Source organism: Nannobrachium achirus, assembly GCF_963921795.1.
Source record: "Nannobrachium achirus genome assembly, chromosome: 9".
NCBI classification, from domain to species: Eukaryota; Metazoa; Chordata; class Actinopteri; order Myctophiformes; family Myctophidae; genus Nannobrachium; species Nannobrachium achirus.
In genome coordinates this window covers 52,103,914-52,125,968 of record NC_137818.1, presented here as the reverse complement: position 1 = coordinate 52,125,968, position 22,055 = coordinate 52,103,914, and the positions used below count along the sequence as shown (strand labels likewise).

The following is a 22,055-nucleotide window of genomic DNA, read 5'->3' as shown; positions in this document are numbered from 1 at the left end:
ATTGGATCCCAATACTGATGCAGGGCTCTCAGCTTCCTTCTCTATCAATGTCAAACCCATATTTATTTGTGTGTCTCTCGCCTTGCTTTGTAACATGTCATTTTCTACAGTACCCACTCTGTACAGTGTGTACTTTACTAGAAAAAAAAAACATTTGCTGGAACACAAACCCTTCATTATTCTTCACGTGGGTGAGTGTGGGTGAATGCACTGGAGGGTTTCTTACCTTCCATCTCTGTCCCAGTCGTACACGTCCACTTTCACTGTCCTGGAAGGAAGAGAGACCCATATTGTCCCCACCAGAACATTGACCACATGAACCCTAGAATGCCTATTCTGGGAAGTTAACTAAGTACTTTAGTTTAATGGTTATGCTCTATTTTATACTTGGCAGTACAACTGTGTTGCACGCATAGACTGTAAAAGAAATATAGACGACGCGAAGCCATTGGTTTCTATGCGGCGAAAATAACGCTTTTTTGTCCCTTGTATGGGTGTCGCCATCATTGTTTGAATGGTACCCCAGGAATCATAAGGAATGCTATTGGCTGCCAACGGTCACGTGCAACCGCAGGGATACATGGGAGAATGTGGTCGGAGCCTCCCGAAATAAAGCACACAAAGAAGAACACAGCCGGCTGGTATCAGTTTAGTTGCCCACGCCCCCCCCCCAACTTTATCATCAATTTTAACATAAATGGGACCATATTTGCACAAAACGCATATCATGGTAATTGAAAGGCAGTTTTTCCACTAGCAACAGGAACCATAAAGTATGTATGATGATGTTTATTAAGGGTAGAAAATCAAAGAGGAAAATTAATGGGGTCCAGTGGAGAACAAATCTTTTTGGTACCTCGCGGGGGGGAAAACTGTGCAACTAGCAGCCAATCATGGGATCTTTATCTTCCGGGAAAGCTTCATGAATAATCCAGCCAACTACACCCCTGGTTGCACGGCAACAAACTAAAGTCGCTTACAATGAGTGCATGCTCAGGTATATTCCACTTGTATTCGGAATGACAGCTCATTCAGAATAAAAATGCTCATGTAAACACCTCAATTGGAATAGAATATCCATTCCGGTCAATTGGAATAGAATATTCCATTCCGGTCTGGAGGGGTGGTACTTTCATTCAGTTTCCATGTACTGTTCGGAATGAGCTCATTCTGAATGAATAAATATTGCGCACGTGGCCATACGTGTGTTGTGAGGTGGTAGATCTGCACATTTTGTTGTTCTCTATTATATGGACCCTGATGAAGGCCACATGTGGCTGAAACACGTAGGTCGTTTTTTTAATCTTGCTGCCATGACCCAATAAAATTGTTTTTCTACTAACAGAGCTGCCTTGGATATTTTCTAAGTTCCCCAACCTTATCCTTGTACATGTTTTTGACACTGGAATGGAACTAGATTTATTTGTCTGCACATTTTGTTATTTGAGACTCCCTTCTAGCTCCCAACTGTGTTATGAAATCCCCATTGCAGTGAGAACTGCAGACTCACTCCCAGTGTCAGTCTGAAGACTCCACCCCCTAGCAGGTCAATGTCCTCGTATCCCTTCTCGTTCCCTCTAGTGTTGTTGCTGCTCTTATACCACCATTAGTATAATTATTATTGCTTGTGGCGCTAATAATTTAGCCCTGGTATTCTTAAATCAGTGTGTCATACAAGGAGAAATGCACTCCTTAAAGTTGAAACAAGATCCACTCGGACTTTCCAAGATGGCGGCTTGCTAGCAAGTCACGTTTGGTGTACCTCCGCTAGTGTTACTCAAAATACTGATATAACTTGGACAGTTCTTAATAAAAGTGAGCATTTTTGGTGTTAAATCGATGGCATTATCGACCAACAAGAAACCAGCAACTCGTCTACAATCTAGAGTAGCTTTTGATCGACTTTTCTCCCCGATGGAAACTCACGCTAAACAACCCGAGCAAGAGGGGGACAAACACGGCGACTCCAACATGCAGTCTGACGAAGCTATGGCTACCGCTACCCCCTCCACCGGGAGTGGAGATGATGGAAACAGGTCTGTTCTGGACGCTATTCGGGCTATGGAGACCTCATTTGACCGCAAATTTCAATGCCTAAACGGCAGATTCGACGGAGTGATGGCGGCGATTGATGGAATTAAGGCTGAGGTAGCTGGGTGCGTCACACGGGTTACTGCGACCGAGTCCCGTATCTCTGATACTGAAGATGCAGTCAATGGTCTCCAGGCTAAAGTGGCTTCTCTAGACAACGAGAACAAAGATTTAAAAGCAAAGGTTCTGGATCTTCAGACCAGATCCAGAAGGTCCAACTTGAAGCTTGCAAACGCCTGTGAGACAGAAGTACCAAATGGTAAATTATGCTCGTATCTGGAGGACTGGATTCCTAAGGCTCTGAATGTCAAACCTACTTCCAAGATATTTCTTGGGAGGGTTCATAGGCTGGGCCCGAGAAAGGATGCAAGAGCACACCCCAGAACCATTATCATGCAGTTTCTTAATGATCGGGACAAGGACATGGTTTGGGAAGCTGCCAGGAAGAAGAAGGAGATCAAGCTAGGCAACAGACGTGTGTGGTTCCAGACAGACGTACCACCAGAACTCTACCAGAAGAAGAAACGATTCGACTCGGTCGTAAAGAAGTTCCAGGATATGAACATCAGAGCCGGAGTCGTTTACCCTATGTGCCGGCTTCGGGTGACCTATTTGGGGAGAACGCACTCATTCGACAACCCGGAGGACGCAGAGGTTCTGGCCGGGACGATCAACAGAGAGACGAATGGCGAAGGGGTTCCACTATCTGAGACGCAGGACGAGGACAATGGGACGGGGTAATGTTCATCGATCGGCTGACTGTTTTCTAATTCACTAACTTTATTAATGTCGAGGACTATTCTTCATTGAACCTGATTCAACCCACCGATCGTATCCTTTTGCTGCTGAAATCAGCCTCTGCCCACAACTTTTCTTTGTTTTATAATTTATTTTTTTATTCTTATTAATATTGTTTATTGTATTCCCTTAGATTTTGGCTTTTTTCTTAGCTACGAAATGAGATGCGGACAGGACTAACGAACTGAGATATAACTCTTGTGGCTTTGCCCGAAATGATCGCAATATTTGATTGCTGGTTTTAAATCCGTAGTCTCATTTCTCCGATAACTACTAGGCTACTCATCTGAATTCTCACCCCCCTTTCGTTTTTTTTTTTCTGATCGAGTACTGATGTGCTGTTTTCCTATTATTGTTACTATCATTTTGTCAAGGCTTGAAAATAACTAAGGGAACTATTTTTGTTACTTTATTGTATCTAGGGGAGGGGGGATTTTACAGCCTTCTCTTTTCTTGTTTATGTAGCTATAGTAGCCATATGAGAACTGGCGTTTAATTATTATTATTTTTTATTATTAGTGGCATGCACTACTACTATTCTATTCTGTTTGGGTTTGGGAGTGATCAAGGCAGCTACTGTTATTGTATTGGTTACGAAATGGGTTCGTTGGAATGATAACCCCCTTTTTTTTGTGTGTTTTTTTTTCTTTTCTTTTCTTCCATGCTGACTTTATTACCACCCCCGTTTGTTGTTTTTGTATTGAAATGGAGGCACGGCGTCGTTTCTCTAAGCCGCGGTTCGCTGTGGATTGGAGGTGCCGACGTCGTAGCTATTATATTTTAGACTTCATTAATAACAACCGTGATTAAACATAGGTTCGGCAGCGTGGTCGTGCGCTAGCCGTTAGCTTTTCTGTTCAAAACTGCCACTCGCCCTACTTAAATGGTCTGCGCTCATTATACTATTTTTGTTTTTTAATTATTGCTCTATAATTTGTAACGTTAATGTTCAGACCTATTAGATCGCTGATTGTATTTTCTGACAATTGTTATATGCGAGTGAGCACAAGGGGGTGGTAGGATTTATGCTTTTGTGTTTACGTTCCTGAAACTACAATGCTTGCTAACGTGGCTATGATGCCATTGTGTACTGAACCTACAGAACCCTATATCCCACAATGCACTTCGCGGCAATACTTCTTTCACATCCGGGTCTAACGCGACCTACTTCCGGCTCATGCCGAAGTGACGTTGGTTGCTGTTTGGGTGGCGCTGCATGTGTGGTGTAACCCTTGCAGTGCCTTGAGTTTTCCACAGAGTAGATTGGCATTGAACATAATGTGGATTGTGGTTAAGAGGCTGGGATCAAAGAGATTACTTATATGGGTTTACCCATTGTACTATAAGCAGTTGCACATCAATAATATCAATAACAAATCGGGAATAAATATATAAAAAAAAATATATATATATATATATATTTAAAAAAAAAAAAAAATGATAAAAATTGAGGGGGAAAAAAAAAGAAATGTTTTTCGATGAAAAAGCAAAAAAAGTAGAGAAAAAAACTAAATAAAGGGAAATGGGTTCTGTAGGCCCCCTTTTTTTTCTTTTGTTTGTTTTCTGTTCTTCTTTCTTGCTGATCGTTGCTACATATTATATTGCTCATTATTCCATATTTAGGTCGATTAGAACTGTTTTCATATTTAGCTATAGGAGGGTCCACTTGGTTAGTCTGTATCTATAATGATACTCACGTCTGTGCTTCCAGGAGGACTTTCGCTGTTTTTGTTTTTGGCTTTTTATTTTTTGGATTGTTTTGGATTTGTGTGCTTGTGTGTGTGTACCCCTCCCCTCCCTCCCTCCCTTCTCCTCCCCACTCCCTCTCTCTCTGCTCAGATGCCGATATAATTTAGACGTTGGTGCCAATGACTGGTAGGAATATTAATTTCATTTCCTGGAATGTCAAAGGGCTAAATATTTCTTCCAAGATTGGAAAAGTACTTTCACACCTACAACAGTTGAAAGGGGATGTTTGTTTCTTACAAGAAACACATCTCCGCACAAAATACATTTCTAGTCTTAAAAGATCTTGGATGGGCCACCTATTTCATTCTAGATACTCTGAAAAGGCAAGAGGGGCTGCTATAATTATACATAGAGATGTTGCCTTTGAACTGAACACAACAAAGATTGACCCCAATGGTAGATATGTAATAGTGTCGGGCAAATTGCAGGGCACTCCCGTGGTCCTGGCCTCTCTGTATGCCCCTACTTGGGACGATGAGGGATTTATTTCTAGGTTCTTCTCCTCGATACCTAATTTAAATGACCATCAGATTATAATTGGCGGAGATTGGAACCTTGTTTTGAATCCTAATCTTGATAGGTCATCTGCCGCTCAATCTACGCTATCTAAATCGGCCAAAGCAGTGACATTTCACGCCGACCAACTTGGCTTGTTAGACCCATGGAGGACCAAATCCCCTTCGGACAAAGTATTTTCCTTCTTTTCATATGTACACCGTTCGTACTCTCGTATTGACTTCTTTTTGTTGGATAAGAGACTACTGCATAGTGTCGAGGCATGTAAATACCACGCCATAGTTATTTCGGACCATGCCCCGACTTCCTTAGTACTCAAATTTCAGCAAGGCAGACCTCCATCCAAATTTTGGAAATTTAGCTCTCATCTGCTCTCGGAAATCATGTTCAAAGACTTCCTCGACATACAAATAAAACAGTATTTTGAGATTAATGATACCCCAGATGTGTGCAGTAGCACACTTTGGGAAGCATTTAAGGCTTATCTCCGGGGTCAGATAATTTCTTTTGTTGCTTATTTCAAAAGAACGGAAAAAAACAAATTAATTTCAATAGCGGACAAAATACGAGATCTGGATGCTCAATATTCAGTCAACCCTTCTCCGGCCCTTTATACGACTCGGGTCCAACTTCAAGCTGAATATGATATGTTATCCACGACGATTGTTCAAAGACAGCTCCTTCAGACTAGACAACGCTACTTTGAACACGGGGACAAAGCGGGGAAACTGCTTGCATACCAAGCAAGGGCGGCGGAAGCCTCGAGGCTGGTCCCTAGAATAAAAACACCCGCGGGAGAAACGATAACCGACCCTGCCATCAGTAATGTTTTTTCTGACTTTTACCTTAAGTTATATACATCAGAATCCAATATAAACGATTGGGAAGGACCCAACCCACTAGATAACTTGAATTATCCCCAGATTGGAGAAGGGCCTACAACTACACTTGGTGCCCCTTTAATGGTGTGGGAGATTATTGATGCTATAAAGTCTCTACAGAGCGGCAAATCTCCAGGACCTGATGGTTATACAACAGATTTCTATAAAGCATTTGCTGAAATACTTGCTCCCACTTTAGTGCGCGTTTACAATGACGCCTTTGAGAAAGGCCAGCTCCCCCCTACTTTGACAGAAGCCTCGATTTCGGTATTGCTTAAAAAAGATAAAGACCCGCTTTTGTGCAGTAGCTATAGACCAATTTCCCTTTTAAACGTGGACTTTAAGATTATGGCCAAGGTCTTGGCGACTCGCCTTCAAGGTGTGATGCCGGACCTTATTAATCCTGATCAAACAGGTTTTATCACCGGGAGGCATTCTTTTTTTAACACGAGAAGATTATTTAATATTCTTTACACTCCCGCCTCTGACTCACCTGAAATTGTGCTTTCTTTAGATGCCGAAAAAGCGTTTGATCGCGTGGAATGGGGGTACCTATTCTACGTTCTTGACAAATTTGGTTTCCCCCCAGAATTTATTAAATGGATCAAACTTATGTACACTTCCCCAGTATCTTCGGTTAATGTAAATGGAATGAAATCGGGTCGTTTCACGCTCTCCCGCGGGAATAGGCAAGGTTGCCCTTTGTCTCCGTCGTTGTTTGCCCTCGCCATCGAACCACTGGCCTTATGGCTGCGCGGAGAAGAGGGGTTCAAGGGCATCTCCCGTTTTGGGCACGTGCACAAATTGTCGCTTTATGCAGATGACCTTTTATTATACATTTCGGACCCAGTGACCTCTCTACCTATTATCTTGCGCATTATAGAACAATTCAAGGTGCTATCGGGCTATAAACTTAATCTCCAAAAGAGCGAGTACTTAGCGATTAATCCCTTGGCCGATCAAATTCCCCACTCTCGCTTTCCCTTTAGGAAAGTTACAGAAGGGTTTAAATATTTGGGTATCAATGTCACTAAATCATTCACTGGACTTTTTGCCAGGAACTTCAGCCCACTGGTAGATAAGTGTAAAGAGGAATTGGCTCGTTGGTCTACCCTGCCCCTTTCTTTATTGGGTAGGGTCAATCTGATTAAAATGATAATACTCCCCCGATTTTTGTACCCTTTTCAACACGTTCCTATTTTTATCAGTAAATCATTTTTCACCAATCTTGACCGGCTTATTAGAACCTTTCTATGGTGTAATAAAAAGGCACGTATTAGGCTAGAGATTCTCCAACTTTCCAAAGATGAGGGAGGCTTAGCACTTCCTAATATTCGCCACTATTACTGGTCCGCCAACATCAATAAGATCCTTTTTTGGAATACTGAACAAGCAACAGGCTCTATACCCCTATGGGCTGAAATGGAGGCTGCATCCTCGGAGTATTCTCTATGGTCTATGATTTGCTCCCATTTGCCGATTCAGTTTAAGGAAGCCTCTAATAATCCCTTGGTTGTAAATACATTGAAAATCTGGTCTCAACTGAGAAAACAACACGGTTTACATACAGCTTCCGGGCTTGCCCCTGTATATCGAAATCATCTCTTCCCTCTGTCATGCTCGGACCCGGGCTTCCGGATCTGGTCAGAAGGGGGTGCGCGATCTATCGGGGATCTCTTTTCAAATGGTATATTCTCCTCATTTGCTGAACTGAAAGTAAAATTCAATCTACCCAACAGTCACCATTTTCGCTTTCTCCAATTTAGAGACTTTGTCAGGAATATGTACCCTCATTACCCTAATCGCCCACCAGAGACTGCCTTTGATTCCTTTTTGAAGTTTAACCCTGGAGATAAAAAATTAATTTCAATGATATACGATGACATCTCCAAGTTGAATCATACTCATTTAAACTCATTAAGAGCTGCATGGGACCAGGACCTCGGAATTACTCTCTCAGACGAGCAGTGGGATGAAATATTAGAACTGGTACATACTACTTCTATTTGTGCTAGGCACAGGCTTATTCAGTGTAAGATTTTACATAGAGTTCACTTTACTAATGCCAAACTGGCTAGGATATACCCTGATAGATCAGATGCCTGCAATAGATGTAAACAATCCCCAGCGGACTACATGCACATGTTTTGGTCCTGTTCTAAATTGACAAGTTTTTGGACTGCTGTATTCGACACCCTAAGCAGAGCAATAGGTGTACGTATTGATCCAGATCCCCTTATTGCCATTTTCGGTCTCACCTCAATCCCCAATTCAACATCTGCCATTCAAAGAGTTATAGCTTTTACGACCCTACTAGCTAGGAGGTTAATTCTTTTAAATTGGATACATCCTTCTCCTCCTACTCACAATAGGTGGATCCAGGAAATTTTGTATTGTATAAAACTGGAAAGGCTCAGGGCCTCGCTGGGTGGCTCATTGGAGTCCTTCTATAAAAAATGGCAGCCCATGCTGGACCATATTGGCACCTTGACCATAATCGACGACCTCTCCTTCTAGGCTAAGAGCAGAGAAACCCCCTCTCCCCCTCCTATCCTCCTCCCCACCTTGGATGAATGTGTTTGTGTGGTTGCTTCTTCTTGTTTTCTTTTGTTCTTCTTTATTGGGAAAAAAAACAGATATGTAATTTTGTATGACTAATCCTTTATTCTGTTCATCTGCCAAAAAACAATAAAGAAATTTGTAAAAAAAAATAAAGTTGAAACAAAATAAGTTAAGAACCAATTAACCAGTCTGCTTGAAAAGTATGCATCTGTATATCAGCAGCCATGTTGACAGTGCAGATAATTGCCTTCCTTTGATGCATTAACGAGCGGCCGTCAACTACTTACTTGCATCAGCTGGACACAGACACACTAACCTCTGCAGTGCTCTAAAAGTGACTGGAGTCTGTCTCATTTCTCTCCAAAAGCCCTTGAATGCGATTGGATGTGATTAAGGTTTACTGTGATTATGTTAAGCTTACGTTTCATATCGCACTCACCATGCCTGTAACTTTCACTAGTCCACTAGTTGACTGGTGTTGTTGCTGGGGGCCAGTCTAGACAGAACACCCCCACGGGCCGCAAATGGCCCGTGGGCCACCTATTGGGGAACCCTGCTCTACAGTGTTCTCTTTATTTATGCGACTATAATTTACGATGCAGTTAATTGACTAGAGCTTGTGATTGCTCTGCTTATTTCGACTTTACACCTGTAAGTTTCTCTGCATGGATCAGAGTGTCTACTAAATGCCTCAATTGTTAATTGCTCCGTGTCTTTTGACAGCTTCACTCCAGGGCTAGAAACAAGACACCATTATTGATTGAACATTATGGGTCCCTGCACACGGATACCCTGACACAATGTGAGCTTGGAAAGATTCATGTCAAACAGTATTTGTCTCATCTGCAGCACAGGAAAAGAAAAATCGTCTAATCAGTCTTTTGGGAATACCCTGAACAGTTTTTAATTTGCTTTTTTCAGTAGTTAGATATTTGATGTGTGATCTGTTCAGGGTGTTCCCAAAAGCCTGATTAGAGGATAAAATGACCAAAAGTGAAAGAGAATATCCTTTTAACTGGAAAGACTCATTTTGACAATACTTTTCCAGTTGACAGTGAAAGAAAAGGAGAAAAAGAAAGGTGAACGATCTGAAATCCCTCTAAGAAAATAGCATATATATATTTCATTTTTCTTCACAAAGCCAGTTGGTAAAGTTTGCGTCTTATCGTGTGCACCAGAAGACTTGCATACACTTTTGACACTGAAAGACAATGAGGAGCTGAGGAAGATTTCCCCTGTTTCTCCACTGCCAGTACATTATTCACCAGGCAGAAAGCACTATACAGGAAAACACTGACTATGAGGGACGCCACATGATGGATATTGTCATATTGTGTTGTGAGTTCCAACTTCCAACAACCTGAGTATGTGTTTTCTCACACAAAGGTTTTCACATCAAAGTAGCAATCAACAGCAGTGACAGTGGCCTGTTTCAGAATTGCAACCAGCAGCTACCAAATACACGTTCAGAGTGCATTGTATTTAGAAATAGTAATCTATATCCCCCCACAATCTATATCTATATCCCACCCACAACTCTGAAAGTGTAGAGATGGAACCAAATAGACCCTTGAGGACCAATTTTTATCAATAACATTTGGTAAATGCAAAAGGGTAACTAGCAGTGTTAGCCTACCACTTACCCCCCATTCACTTTCATTTTTCACTGCAGCTTTCACCAACGGGGGGTTGCAGATGTTTAGCATATTATAGGTCATTGTGGAATATTAATTGAATTGAACTGTATGAGCATCGGCAAATTCGTTTTGTTTTTTATCGCCTGATGATGCTCCATTTCACCAGCCTTGGAAAATGCCTAAGTAGATTATCGTGCCTGAATAGGTTGCCCACCCCTGATCTAAACCTTTGATGTGGTTCTGTGTCAAGACTCAAGACAAACAATAACCTAAAAACATGACATAAGCCAGACTTTCAAGATTCAATGTGTCAATTTAGTTTTTCTGTTATTTCCTTGGTGCACGATAGAGGTGTAACCGCGAGGCGTTGTGTGCTTGTATATCTGCTGTTTTCACTATTTTTGTGCAACAGCCTTGTATGATGAAGCAGGGCTTTACTTTGCGAAAAAGAATTACAAACTTGAAACTTGGAGATACGAGGTTTCTGCCCGACAGTGATGATATATAATAGAGAAGAGATAGCCCCGCCGCCTGCTATTCATTTCAATGCAAGTTGCTCAGTGGCGTTTCGAAGCACCCGGAAGAAGCCGTTGAGACATAATTACGTCACGAACGTCACTCGACGTCCATTGAAACCTATTGTAGACCCCAGCGGCGCGCTCTTTTGCTCGTGCATGTATTTTTCCACCCCGCCTGCAGTTCCAGCTTTGGCCACCATGTCCTTTTGCTTCAACTCTAGCCCTGGGTTCTGGGGGCTTGGATGGGATGGACGTATACAGAACCAGACTCAGTCCTAATAACACCAGCGCTGGTCTCTGGGACACCGCGACCGACTGCTGGCATTATTCTGACCGCCCTCCGGCAAACAGGTGAATTCAATTAGCTTTCGTCTCATGGCAGTCCGGGTGGCGGTATTTATTACTCTTGTCGTTTAGATTAGGCCTGTTATCTTGTCATTGAAATGGAAAAAGGACAGGACAATTGGGTTGCAGTGAAAAGGGACTGACCTGTCGTAGTCTCCGTTGCAGAGTGCTCTGACAGGCAGGGTGAAGGACTGCCACACCGGGTTCAGCGTGTTCTTGATCACCTCCGTCTTATGGCAGATAGTGAACCTGGAAGCAGGGGCGTCACAAGGGGTGGGGGAAGTGGGACCGAGTTACTAGGGCCCAAGGTGGAGGGGCCTTAATTATTTTATAGTTTAGCTATTTAAAAATAGCAGATATACAAGCTCACAGCGCGGCACCAAGTGCCGCGCTGCGAGCTTGTACACCTGCTATTTTTGGAAAGTTGTGAAAAACTTGTGTGCAAATCTTTGAATAAGCCTGTATTTTTTTAAGCGACTATTTGTAAATCAAATTTTGCTTCTGGGAGGTCCCTTGAACTAAATATTTTGAGATGGGGGTCCGTGGCCAAATGCATATCATTTTGGGGGTCCTTCACGAGCTATTTTGTAATAGTTAAGGACAAAATAATGCGTAATAATGCGTTCCCAGTCTAAATGGGTTAAATGGGTTATTTACTATAATCAAATTATTGTCTTAGGAATGTGACAAACCCCCCCCCCCCCAAAAAAAAAGAAATAAACAAAAAAATAAAAATAAAACAAAGTCAGAACACAAAGACGAAACGGTCAAACTATTTTCACACAGTGGCCATTTTGATTTGACATCTTCTGAGTGACGCAAAAGCAAGTAATAGTCTGCTAGGCAGATACTAAGAGAAAAACTGTCAGATGAACGTCTGAATATCCTCAACTCACGTCCCATCCTCGTTGCTTCGATAAAACACCAGGAAAGGGTCCGACTTCCCAAAAAAGTCTTTCTTGTCCAGCTTGTTCGCGCATAATTGCATGGTAACTATGTCCTGGAGAGCAAAAGAAAAAAAAAAGAAAGAGACAAGACTGTTTTACAGTAATGCATTGCACAAAGGAAAATCCATACCAAATGTAAAAACATTAACCAGACCTTACACATAACTGCAAATGTTTTTAATAACTTTGTTTCTTCAAATATTCCCCTTGATTAGTGAATGTGCATTAATTCAAGACACATTTACAAAGTGCCACACCCACTTTCTCCCAATGACCCACTAACACAGGGCAGCTGACAGAACCCTCGCTAAAAACCCAGGACAACAATCCACTCATCCTAGACTTGTGATTACTATTTCTATGCATTTGATGTATTGATGTATTTCCTTAATTATTGAAAATCGCTCTGGATTAAGATCGTCTGCTAAAGGCCTACATTTGTAAATTGTAAATTCTAGTTCTCTCTAGGCAGATCATCCTAACACTCAAAACATCTATCCTTGCATCCTCCACTTGTGTCGTTTCCTCACACCTTAGCTCTACTTCCGAGGCAAAAATATTCAAAGACTTGGGGAGCCTTCTTCTCTCATCACTCTCGGCTCCTCCGAGAGCAAATGAACAATTTGGGACGCGTCACTCGAACAATTTCCTGGGTCACGCTTGGAGCACAGCGCAGGTGAGGAGGCAGAAATTTGAGCACTGGGGTTTTAGCCTTTCACTCTCTCTTTATGTTCTAATTGCAGGAGTGGAGACAGATGTTGGAGGCAGGAGACCAGATGCCAATCCGCCCTCCATAACACGGTTCAACTTCTTAGTCTCTGACAGATTGTAGACTCTATATCGTCGTTGTCGGGTGGAAAACTTGTACCGGTATGTCCAAAACCGTTTGTTTTGTATTTATCATTTTAAAAATGATTTAAACTAGTGAAAACAGCCGACCTACAAGCACACAACGCCTCGCACCGCGAGGCGTTGTGTGCTTGTAGGTCGGCTGTTTTCACTACTTTTGTGCGACGGCCTTGTCTGATGAAGCAGTCTTTGCTTTGCGAAAAAATTTACAAATTTGAAACTTGGAGATACAAGCTTTCTGCCCGACAGTGACTATATACTCACTGTGGTGTAACTACAAGTACATTTACCCAAGTAATATTTTGACGTATTTTTTACTTACTATTTCCGATTTTCAGCACTTCTACTCCACTACATCTCAGAGGCAAATATTGTACTTTTACCCCACTACAATTATTTGACAACTTTACTACTTCATAGACTTTGATTATAACAAAACATACATTAACCACTTAAGCTCTGTATATATTTTGTCCATTTGGAAATAGCCGATCATCTAATCGTGTCGTGATTGTGATTGCTATTTTCTCAAGATCTTTATAGATTTGATAGGATACATTTGAAAACTTGAAAAGTGGGACATTATGCATATTGGAGTATTTTGTACTTTTGGTACTTTAAGTCAATTTACCAATACTTTGGCACTTTAAAGGAGCTATAGTCAACTTTTTCTTGAAAAACTGATGCGAAAATAAAAATAATGTTTCGAAAATATTTAAAAAAAAATAAGCTTCATATGTGTTTCTATTCAAAAATGACCACAAAAAGCGTAAAATAATGATAAAAGTAATCATTTTGGCCTTTGTCAGACCGACACTTTGTTTACATTCTAGTCTATAGACTAGGATGTAAACAAATTGTCGGCCCTACAATGAAAAAGTTGACTATAGCTCCTTTAAGTCAATTTACCAATACTTTGGCACTTTAAATCAAGAACGATTACAGGCCTTTCGCTTGTAACAAGAGTATTTCTTCGTTGCCGTATTGATACTTTTACTGTACTTAAAAATGTGAGTACCTTTTCCACCACTGTCTAATACTTGGCCAGTTCAGTCACGTTGCACCCTGTCTTAGACAGACTCTTTGTCCTCTGTTCTTCTGTTTACCCACTGTTCCCTCCTGTGTTTACAGTGCTCTTCAATGCAACCCTGTTTGGGAAGTCAGCCTGCCTTCAAGGAACTGGGACTCCTTCTATCGTATCTGTCTCATCCAGGGGCGTCACAAATGGGGGGGGAGTGGGACTGAGTTACTAGGGCCCAAGGTGGAGGGGCCTTCATTATTCTATATACTTTAGCTATTGAAAAATAGCAGATATACAAGCTCACAGCGCGGCACCGAGTGCCGCGCTGCGAGCTTGTAGATCTGCTATTTTTGAAAAAGTTGTGAAAGTGTGTGCAAATCTTTTAATATATGTCAAACTTTGCTTCTGGGGTCCCTGGAACTAAATATTTTGAGATGGGGGGTCCGTGGCCAAATACATATCATTTTGGGGGTCCTTGACATGAAAAAGTTTGAGCACCACTGACATAGAAACATAGGTTTTTCAAAATACCTTAGATGGATTTGAAACATCCAAATACTTTTTTCACGATTTTTCAAAAATAGCAGATCTACAAGCTCGCAGCGCAGCACTCTGTGCCACGCTGCGAGCTTGTAGATCTGCTATTTTTCAATAGCTGAAGCACAAAATAATTGCAAGTGAATCCTTGTACCCAGGGCCCAGAATGTGGTGAGACACCCATGCTGCTACGGATCATCAGCTCAACTCCATTTCTCTGAATAAATAGACTTCAACTGCACACATTCTGTCTTTGCCTCTGTGTCTCTGCAGCTGGGTTCAAAACATTCTACCAGGACACAAAGGGTAGTAGAAATGTACCGGAAAAATATTGGTTCAATGATTTTGCATGTAACAAAGGGAAGACCATTCTAATCTGAGAAAAACCGAATAAAGCCCTTTGCACACAGGACAGTTGCGTTTCTTTTTTCGTTTGCGGCATGAATAAAACGCATTGGATTTGGTGTGCAAGGCTGTGCGGAATCGGCGCTGCGGATCCAAAAAGGATTCATAAAAGGAGTGATGAGTTTTTCACCGCATGCGACAAGACGCACGAATCGAACTGGGTTCGATCAAGAAAAAAACGCACGGCCGCAGCCACTCGTCGCACGGCTAATTCGGAGCCGGTGTGCATGAGGTCATAGAGAATCATTGTTTTCTTTTAAAAAAATTATATTGTCCGTTTTATCCGTGCGGTTAAACGTGCCTGTGTGCAAAGGGCTTAATCTGAGAAAAACCGAATAACTCCAACTCCAAGCCAGTCTTTGTTATCATTTCTTTAGAAGAGTAGTGATAAGACCTTTGATTGTATAGAGTGAACCCTGACTACGTACAATTGAAAAGATAAAGAAAAGAAAACAATAAATCTAATGAAAGAAAATAAAACTAAAAAAAAAAAAAAAGTTTTCTTCAGTCCAGCTCAACGTTGTCGGCTGAATAATGCGTGCGTAATATAAAAATAAATAAAAACCTGCTGACTTTGATAGTCTTCCAGGCTGCCTCTAATAGAGTGTGAGGGCCATTGGGGACATGACTTCATGCATATGGATGGAATGTTGCAGTCAGAAGAGTGGATCTGTTCGAGTACAACTGCTGCTCCAGTTGCACTCCACAGAATGTGGAAATGTTATCAGAGATGTGCCAGATAGAAATGAAAATAGAAGGACGGACGGACAAATAGACAGACAGAGAGACGGATAGACAGACAGACGGACGGACGGACGGACGGACGGACGGACGGACAGACAGACAGACAGATAGATAGATGAGAATGAGTGAGTGAGAAACAATAAACAAAATGGAAACACTAATTCTAGACTCCTACTAATGAGTTACTTAAAGTGATCCCTGACTAATACGACAAATATGCCTTAATACATTATAATTGTCCTCTATAACTACAATGTAAAATTAAAAACACCTTAAATATTTTATTTCTTCTAGAAATAGCTAATCTTTCACTCAATAGGGGAAATGCCCGTCGCAAGTTGATGATGTCATAAATGTCAAGTGTGATCTATCCCTATGGAATTAATGGCATGCATGTGAAAATAAAAACAAACGTAATACTTCCTATGGTTAATATGAGCATCAAATCAATATTTCAAATGTGTTTGTGTTTTGTTTTTTTGCACATGCATGCCATAAAAATGACACATGACATTTATGACATCATCAACTTGCGACAGGCATTTCCCCTACTGAGTGAAAGATTAGCTATTTCTTAAGGTGTTTTTAATTTTACATTGTAGTTATAGAGGACAATTATAATGTTTTAAGACATATTTGTCGTATTAGTCAGGGATCACTTTAAGTCCTCACCTTCAGTTGGAGGGCAAACCAACTGACAGCAAGAACTTAAGGTGTCACTGGCAGATAGGAGATATGTGCTCCCTCCCACTCTCCACACACACACACACACACACACACACACACACACACACACACACACACACACACACACACACACACACACACACACACACACACACACACACACACACACACACACACACACACACACACACACACACACACACACCTGAATTACTAAGGAGCGTCTTACAGAGGCGTCAATTGGGTAAGGCAAGGTATGCAGCTGCCATACCTTGGCTACAGGGGGGAACAGTAAAATGTACTTTTCATCGTGCCTGTTGCTAAGGTATGGCAAGGTATGACTGGTGTCTTGCACGCGCGTGAAGGCGCGCGTGCAAGACACCAGTCATGTTGCCATACCTTAGCTTTTGCTGAACTGACGCCACCGGCGTCTAATCAAGTGTAAGCATCCCAGCATGACGGTAAACACAAAGAAAGATAAGTCTGTTGACACATACACACAAACAAACGCACACGGCACGCACACGCCCGCACACGCACACACACAAGCCGTGTGTATGGTATTAATAAAGCATGCAAGCTTGGTGACAGAGGATTGTAGGAAGTGGAAAAGGAAAGTCATTTAGCGAGTCCTCCTGACAGTTCATTATGGGAACTCGTTAAGAGTGGAGATCTGTGGCCGCCATCAAAGCCTTTATTAATGTCAAAATACTTGTTGTGGAAGGGACGGAGGAGAGATGAATGGAAAAGCAAGCTCAAATGTAAAATATAAGAGATGAAATGAAGATGAGATCAGCCTCATTAAACAGTGACGGTGTCCTGCAGACATTTAATCACAGATCATTTGCCTGTCAAGACCCTGGGACTAGAGTCGTGGCCAGTGTGCAAAGTAAATAATAACATTTGAGGTGGTGCCATAGCACCCCATCTTCAATCACAGTTTTTCAGCACAGTTTTCTTTTTTTACTTTAGTTGAGCATTTCCAATACATTCTTAGGTCTTCGACGTCCCTACATCTCAGAGTCAAAACTTTTAAGTTTTACTGTACAATTATTTGACAAGACATTTTTAGTTTCTAGTTATACTTAGATCATATTATGTATACGTTATGTTATTTAAGCAATTATTACACAAGAGGGTGTGTGCTATAGTCAGGAACGAAGGGGAACCGAGTTCCGCAAGCATCACTGTGATAGTTCCAATTGTTTGGAACTACAGGCAATAGAGTCCCGATTTGCGGCGAGATCAAAGCGCGCCGCAACTCTCTCTCTTATCTCTATGGGTCTGAGGTTAAGCTACAGTACTTCACCACATTAAGTTCAATAAATTGGCCCCACCTTTAGAGTTACAAAATAAAAGTGATGAACACATTAATGCTTGACAATACATTATTGTGAAATGGATACTTTTGTACTTTTTTTGTACTTTTGGTACTGTAAGTATATATAGATAAAGAGCTATAGATATATATATATAGATATATAAATTATGGTATATAGCTACTTTTACTTGAGTAAACAAATGAGAGTACTTATTCCACCATTCTTTCGTGGCATTTCAGGAAGCACCCTGGTTGTTCCACATCATTTGGAAGGATGGAGCCTGTGGTCTTGCTACTGGACTCATTAGCTACCCGTTTCACCCAAAAGGTTACGTGAGATTGAGACAGCAGTTTGTGTGATTAATAATTTGTACAGGCACCGATCGACTGACTGGGATATCAGTGGAGGCAGATCAGTCTGAAAATGAAAGACTGCACACAGGATTCACCACTGTATTTCACTATATTTATATGTAAATGACTCTCTCCAGAAAGATATATTTCAAAGCATTTGGGTGAGAGCCAGGAAAAACTAAGGCACTGAGTACTTTGTGGGAAAAACAAGACGTTCTACAAGCTCATAAGTTGCAAGCTTTATTGGGAACATATTCAGGCCAAGGACCTCTTAGTTGAGAGAGAGAGAGATGAAGCAAGAAACCCCACAACCTTGTCATAGATTCCATATAATGTCATTGTTTGACACCACAATTATCAATGTATTTTGGATTTATGTCAATTTGTGTTTTCAGATATTTAACCATTTGAACCGTCAATACTCTTTTTCCCCTCTACACCAAGGCTCTTTGCTGAAAATAGCCGATCTACAAGCTCACAACGCCTCACAATGAGCTTGTAGATCTGCTATTTTTGGCTAAAGTTCTCCGAATATGGACACTAGGGTTCAAGTGGTTAATATAAAGAAGGAGACAAAACTTTGTATCACTCAAAGATTTGGAGGACCCCCTGTAGTAACTCTGAGGACCCCCTGTTGGCCTACACTGACATTCCCAAAATATGGGCATCAGGTTCAAAGTGTTTAAACATATTGCAATTTTCTTCTAAAACACTACTGATGAACCTGCATTCACAAACTGTTTTGACATTTTGTCAAATTCACAGCATTTTTTGAATGGGCTTTTTTCCCCCAGAATCTCCTGAAGTTTACTAAATGAAACCGGCTTGGGAGCTCCCTCGAAATGTCCACAATGTAAGGAACCTACTGGTAAACAGGATTTTATGTATGCTTCCCATGCTGTAATCGTACCGACTTATTTCCAGAGAATTCCACCTGGGCTAAGAAGCTTTCTATGCAAATGAGCCTGAGCCATTGTGGTCCATGCTCGGAGGGGGGGCGAGGCCAGTTGGCACTTACAATAAAAATAAACCAGGGGGAGAAAGTGTGTCACCCGTGGCTGTGACAGCAGCACACTAACAACGTCCACAGAGTGCACAGCGAGCTGGGGAGATGTTCAGACATACGTGCGTGTGTGTGTGTGTGTGTGTGTGTGTGTGTGTGTGTGTGTGTGTGTGTGTGTGTGTGTGTGTGTGTGTGTGCGCGTGCGTGACAGGAAAAGAGGAACTGACCCTGCAGTTACTGAGCTCCTCGGCAGTGAAGATAATGATACCACACTTCTTCCCCGGTATCCCACTGAGAGAGAGAGAGAGAGAGAGAGAGAGAGAGAGAGAGAGAGAGAGAGAGAGAGAGAGAGAGAGGGAAGGGGGGGAAGAATAAGCAGACTGTGAAATTGATGAAGAATGTATAGTTTGACAAAAAACAGTTGCTCACTTTCACATGCGTTTAAACAGGGACGGTTTCTGCAATATAAGCGGTCGCTTTGGGCCACAACCACTAGTGGGGGAGCCACGTCACAGAGGGGGGTAAGACACCCAAAGGGTGAGAAGCGAGGTCGCACTGAAGCAACAGAGACTGCCACAATTATGTCCATATAAGGGCATTCCCAGATTATGGGCTTAATGTTGATGACATCAGGGATCTCCATATACAGTATGGGCTAAAAAAGGACAGAATTAATTTGCATGGTTGCCATACACACACGTCTGCAAGTCACACACGAAAATTAATTCTGTCTTGACCATATATGGAGCGTGACATGAGGCGTGACTGACTGAGACGCACAAGCTTCAGGTTTTCAACGTAAATACGACGTACGGTTGCAATAAACTCCAGCTGCACGCACGCAGGCACGCACGCGCGCGCGCGCGCGTGCACACACACACACACACACACACACACACACACACACACACACACACACACACACACACACACACACACACACACACACACACACACACACACACACACACACACACACACACACACACACACACACACACACACACACACACACACACACACACACACACGTTGTCACTCCCAGGTTATATTGACGAGTTGGGTAAAACTATACTGTCTGATGTGACAGGCTCCCCTCCCCTGTCAGGTAGTTTTTCCATGTTCCTTGTAGTCCTGTGTCACGTAACGAGTCACGGCTGCCATTTACAATGGTTCCATTTAAAATGGTCCATTAAATGGAACCCACTACTGTACAACTAAACTCATTGACGCTTATAATTAGGTCCATTCTGCCATTCAGCCAGCTCTTTGTGAACTACTATAATTTGACAATGGAGCTAATCCACCAGCCACAATGAAAAATATGTTTTTCACACTTCTAGATTCTAGGACATATCTGTGTTCATAATGGAGATGTGATTGACAATAGACGCCAAAAGAAATTGAACAAATAAAATACATAATATTATATTTTGTATTACCAATCTTTAGTAGTTAAATTAATTGTGGTACAACCTGTATTCACAGCTTGAATACTCTCAAAGGAGAGATTCAGCTTTGCTGCTATGCATGCAGACACTTCTCTCTGCGTCCCTGCCTAATGCATCTTAATCAGTTTACACCCCAGACCCAGATTTTCACTTTCGAAAAGAGCAATGTTCAAAGACGGTAGGCTAGTGTGGGAGGGAGGGAGGGAGGGAGGGGGGGTGGCCCTTTGCTCAGACGATCCATTATTCCCAATATTCAGAGTACATCTGGCCTGAGTCCAAACAAATTGGAATCTGGGCCTAGTCGTGACTGCACACCTGTTGTGCATCGAAAATCAGTCATCCCCCACCTCACCCCAGAGCCTCTGTCGTGACAGCATGTCCATCTCTTCTTGCTTGTAACATCTTGCCACTCCGCTGCAATAAATGTGTTTGAACCATCTACCTGTGTCCTTGAGTGTCAGAGGAACCCAGTCCACAGGGGTTGCTGCATGGTAGCAAGGAGTAAGGATTTAATTGCTACAAGTGGATTTATGTTGCATGCAGAAATCTCTGAGGCTCCCCACACACATGTAGGTTTTTATCCCTTTTCAAAAACCTTGGGGGAACGTTCCGTTCAATTTATTCCCTATGGAAGTCACGTGTTTTGATAAGGGAAGCTTTCCCTTAAGCTTTCCTTAAGGCTGGATTTAAGGGAAGAGGTTTTCCTAAGGTTTAAGTTAAGTTGTAGGCCAGCAGCTAGGCGCAAAGAGGTCATCGTGAATCAAACTGACAAGATAATTTCTTAGAAATACCCCAAAAATGAAGGAAAGGGCGATGCAAAATACACAATCGATGCTTAGCATGTAGGTTGTGTGCTCCCATTGTGATCTGTCATTGCTGTTGAAACCAAAGGTCTGCAAAAGAAGAGCATCTGTTAATAGTACTGTACAGTAGGTATTAACACCAGTAAGACGCCCTAAAGGGCGAGGTCGTGCACATGGGCACGTGAACATGGGCGCTTTGGTATGTACAGTATAACCTTCTGCTGAGCTGATCGAGTCATCACTGTGATGTCAGAACAGGTCAGCTATATCCATATGGAGTCCGTGAGGTCAGATGTAAAAGTATTGACCAGCTCCATTTACGGAGATCTAGGTGATGATCCAGTTGTCTCCATGTATGGATATACAGGGTTTGATGAGGTCAGTGTCATGATCTTCATATATGGAGATCCAGGTGATGATAGTCTGTCTTGATTTGCAAATGAATTCTGTCTTGGCCATATATGGAGTGTCCATTGCCAAATATGGGCTTGTTATTGATGCCATCAAGGATCTCCATATATGATTGCCAGAACATGCTGTCTTGGTCATATGGAGTGTGACAGTCAACAATGTGATGTCAGAACAGGTCAGCTATAGACATTGAGGCGTTACAGACGGACTGACTGACTACGGGTCACTGACTGAGTCACTGATGGACATGATCTGCCAGTTTTGATTTCCAACACCAAACAAGATATCCAAATATCCAAATACTAAGGGGCTCGTCCAGTATCCAGTTTTTTAAAGGGCCCTGGCTGGATGCAGTTCACATGAGAATGCTACGAATGGCACTAGGTTGTCACATGGACGAACCATATCAGAAACTTGGTCCTGGC

The 22,055-nt window shown here is 42.0% G+C and overlaps 1 protein-coding gene across 1 annotated transcript in view; it reads right to left on the bottom strand.

The window, feature by feature from the left end:
• Positions 1–22,055, bottom strand: part of LOC308291670 (copine-9-like) — a gene marked incomplete at both ends in the record, with an annotated part of 206,115 nt that overhangs the window by 55,611 nt on the left and 128,449 nt on the right. Inside the window, 4 exons of the mRNA XM_080733750.1 lie at positions 227–268; positions 11,242–11,346; positions 11,994–12,097; positions 19,193–19,256. Of these exons, the coding sequence (XP_080589876.1) occupies positions 227–268; positions 11,242–11,346; positions 11,994–12,097; positions 19,193–19,256 (315 nt within the window). The remainder of the gene's footprint in view (positions 1–226; positions 269–11,241; positions 11,347–11,993; positions 12,098–19,192; positions 19,257–22,055) is intronic.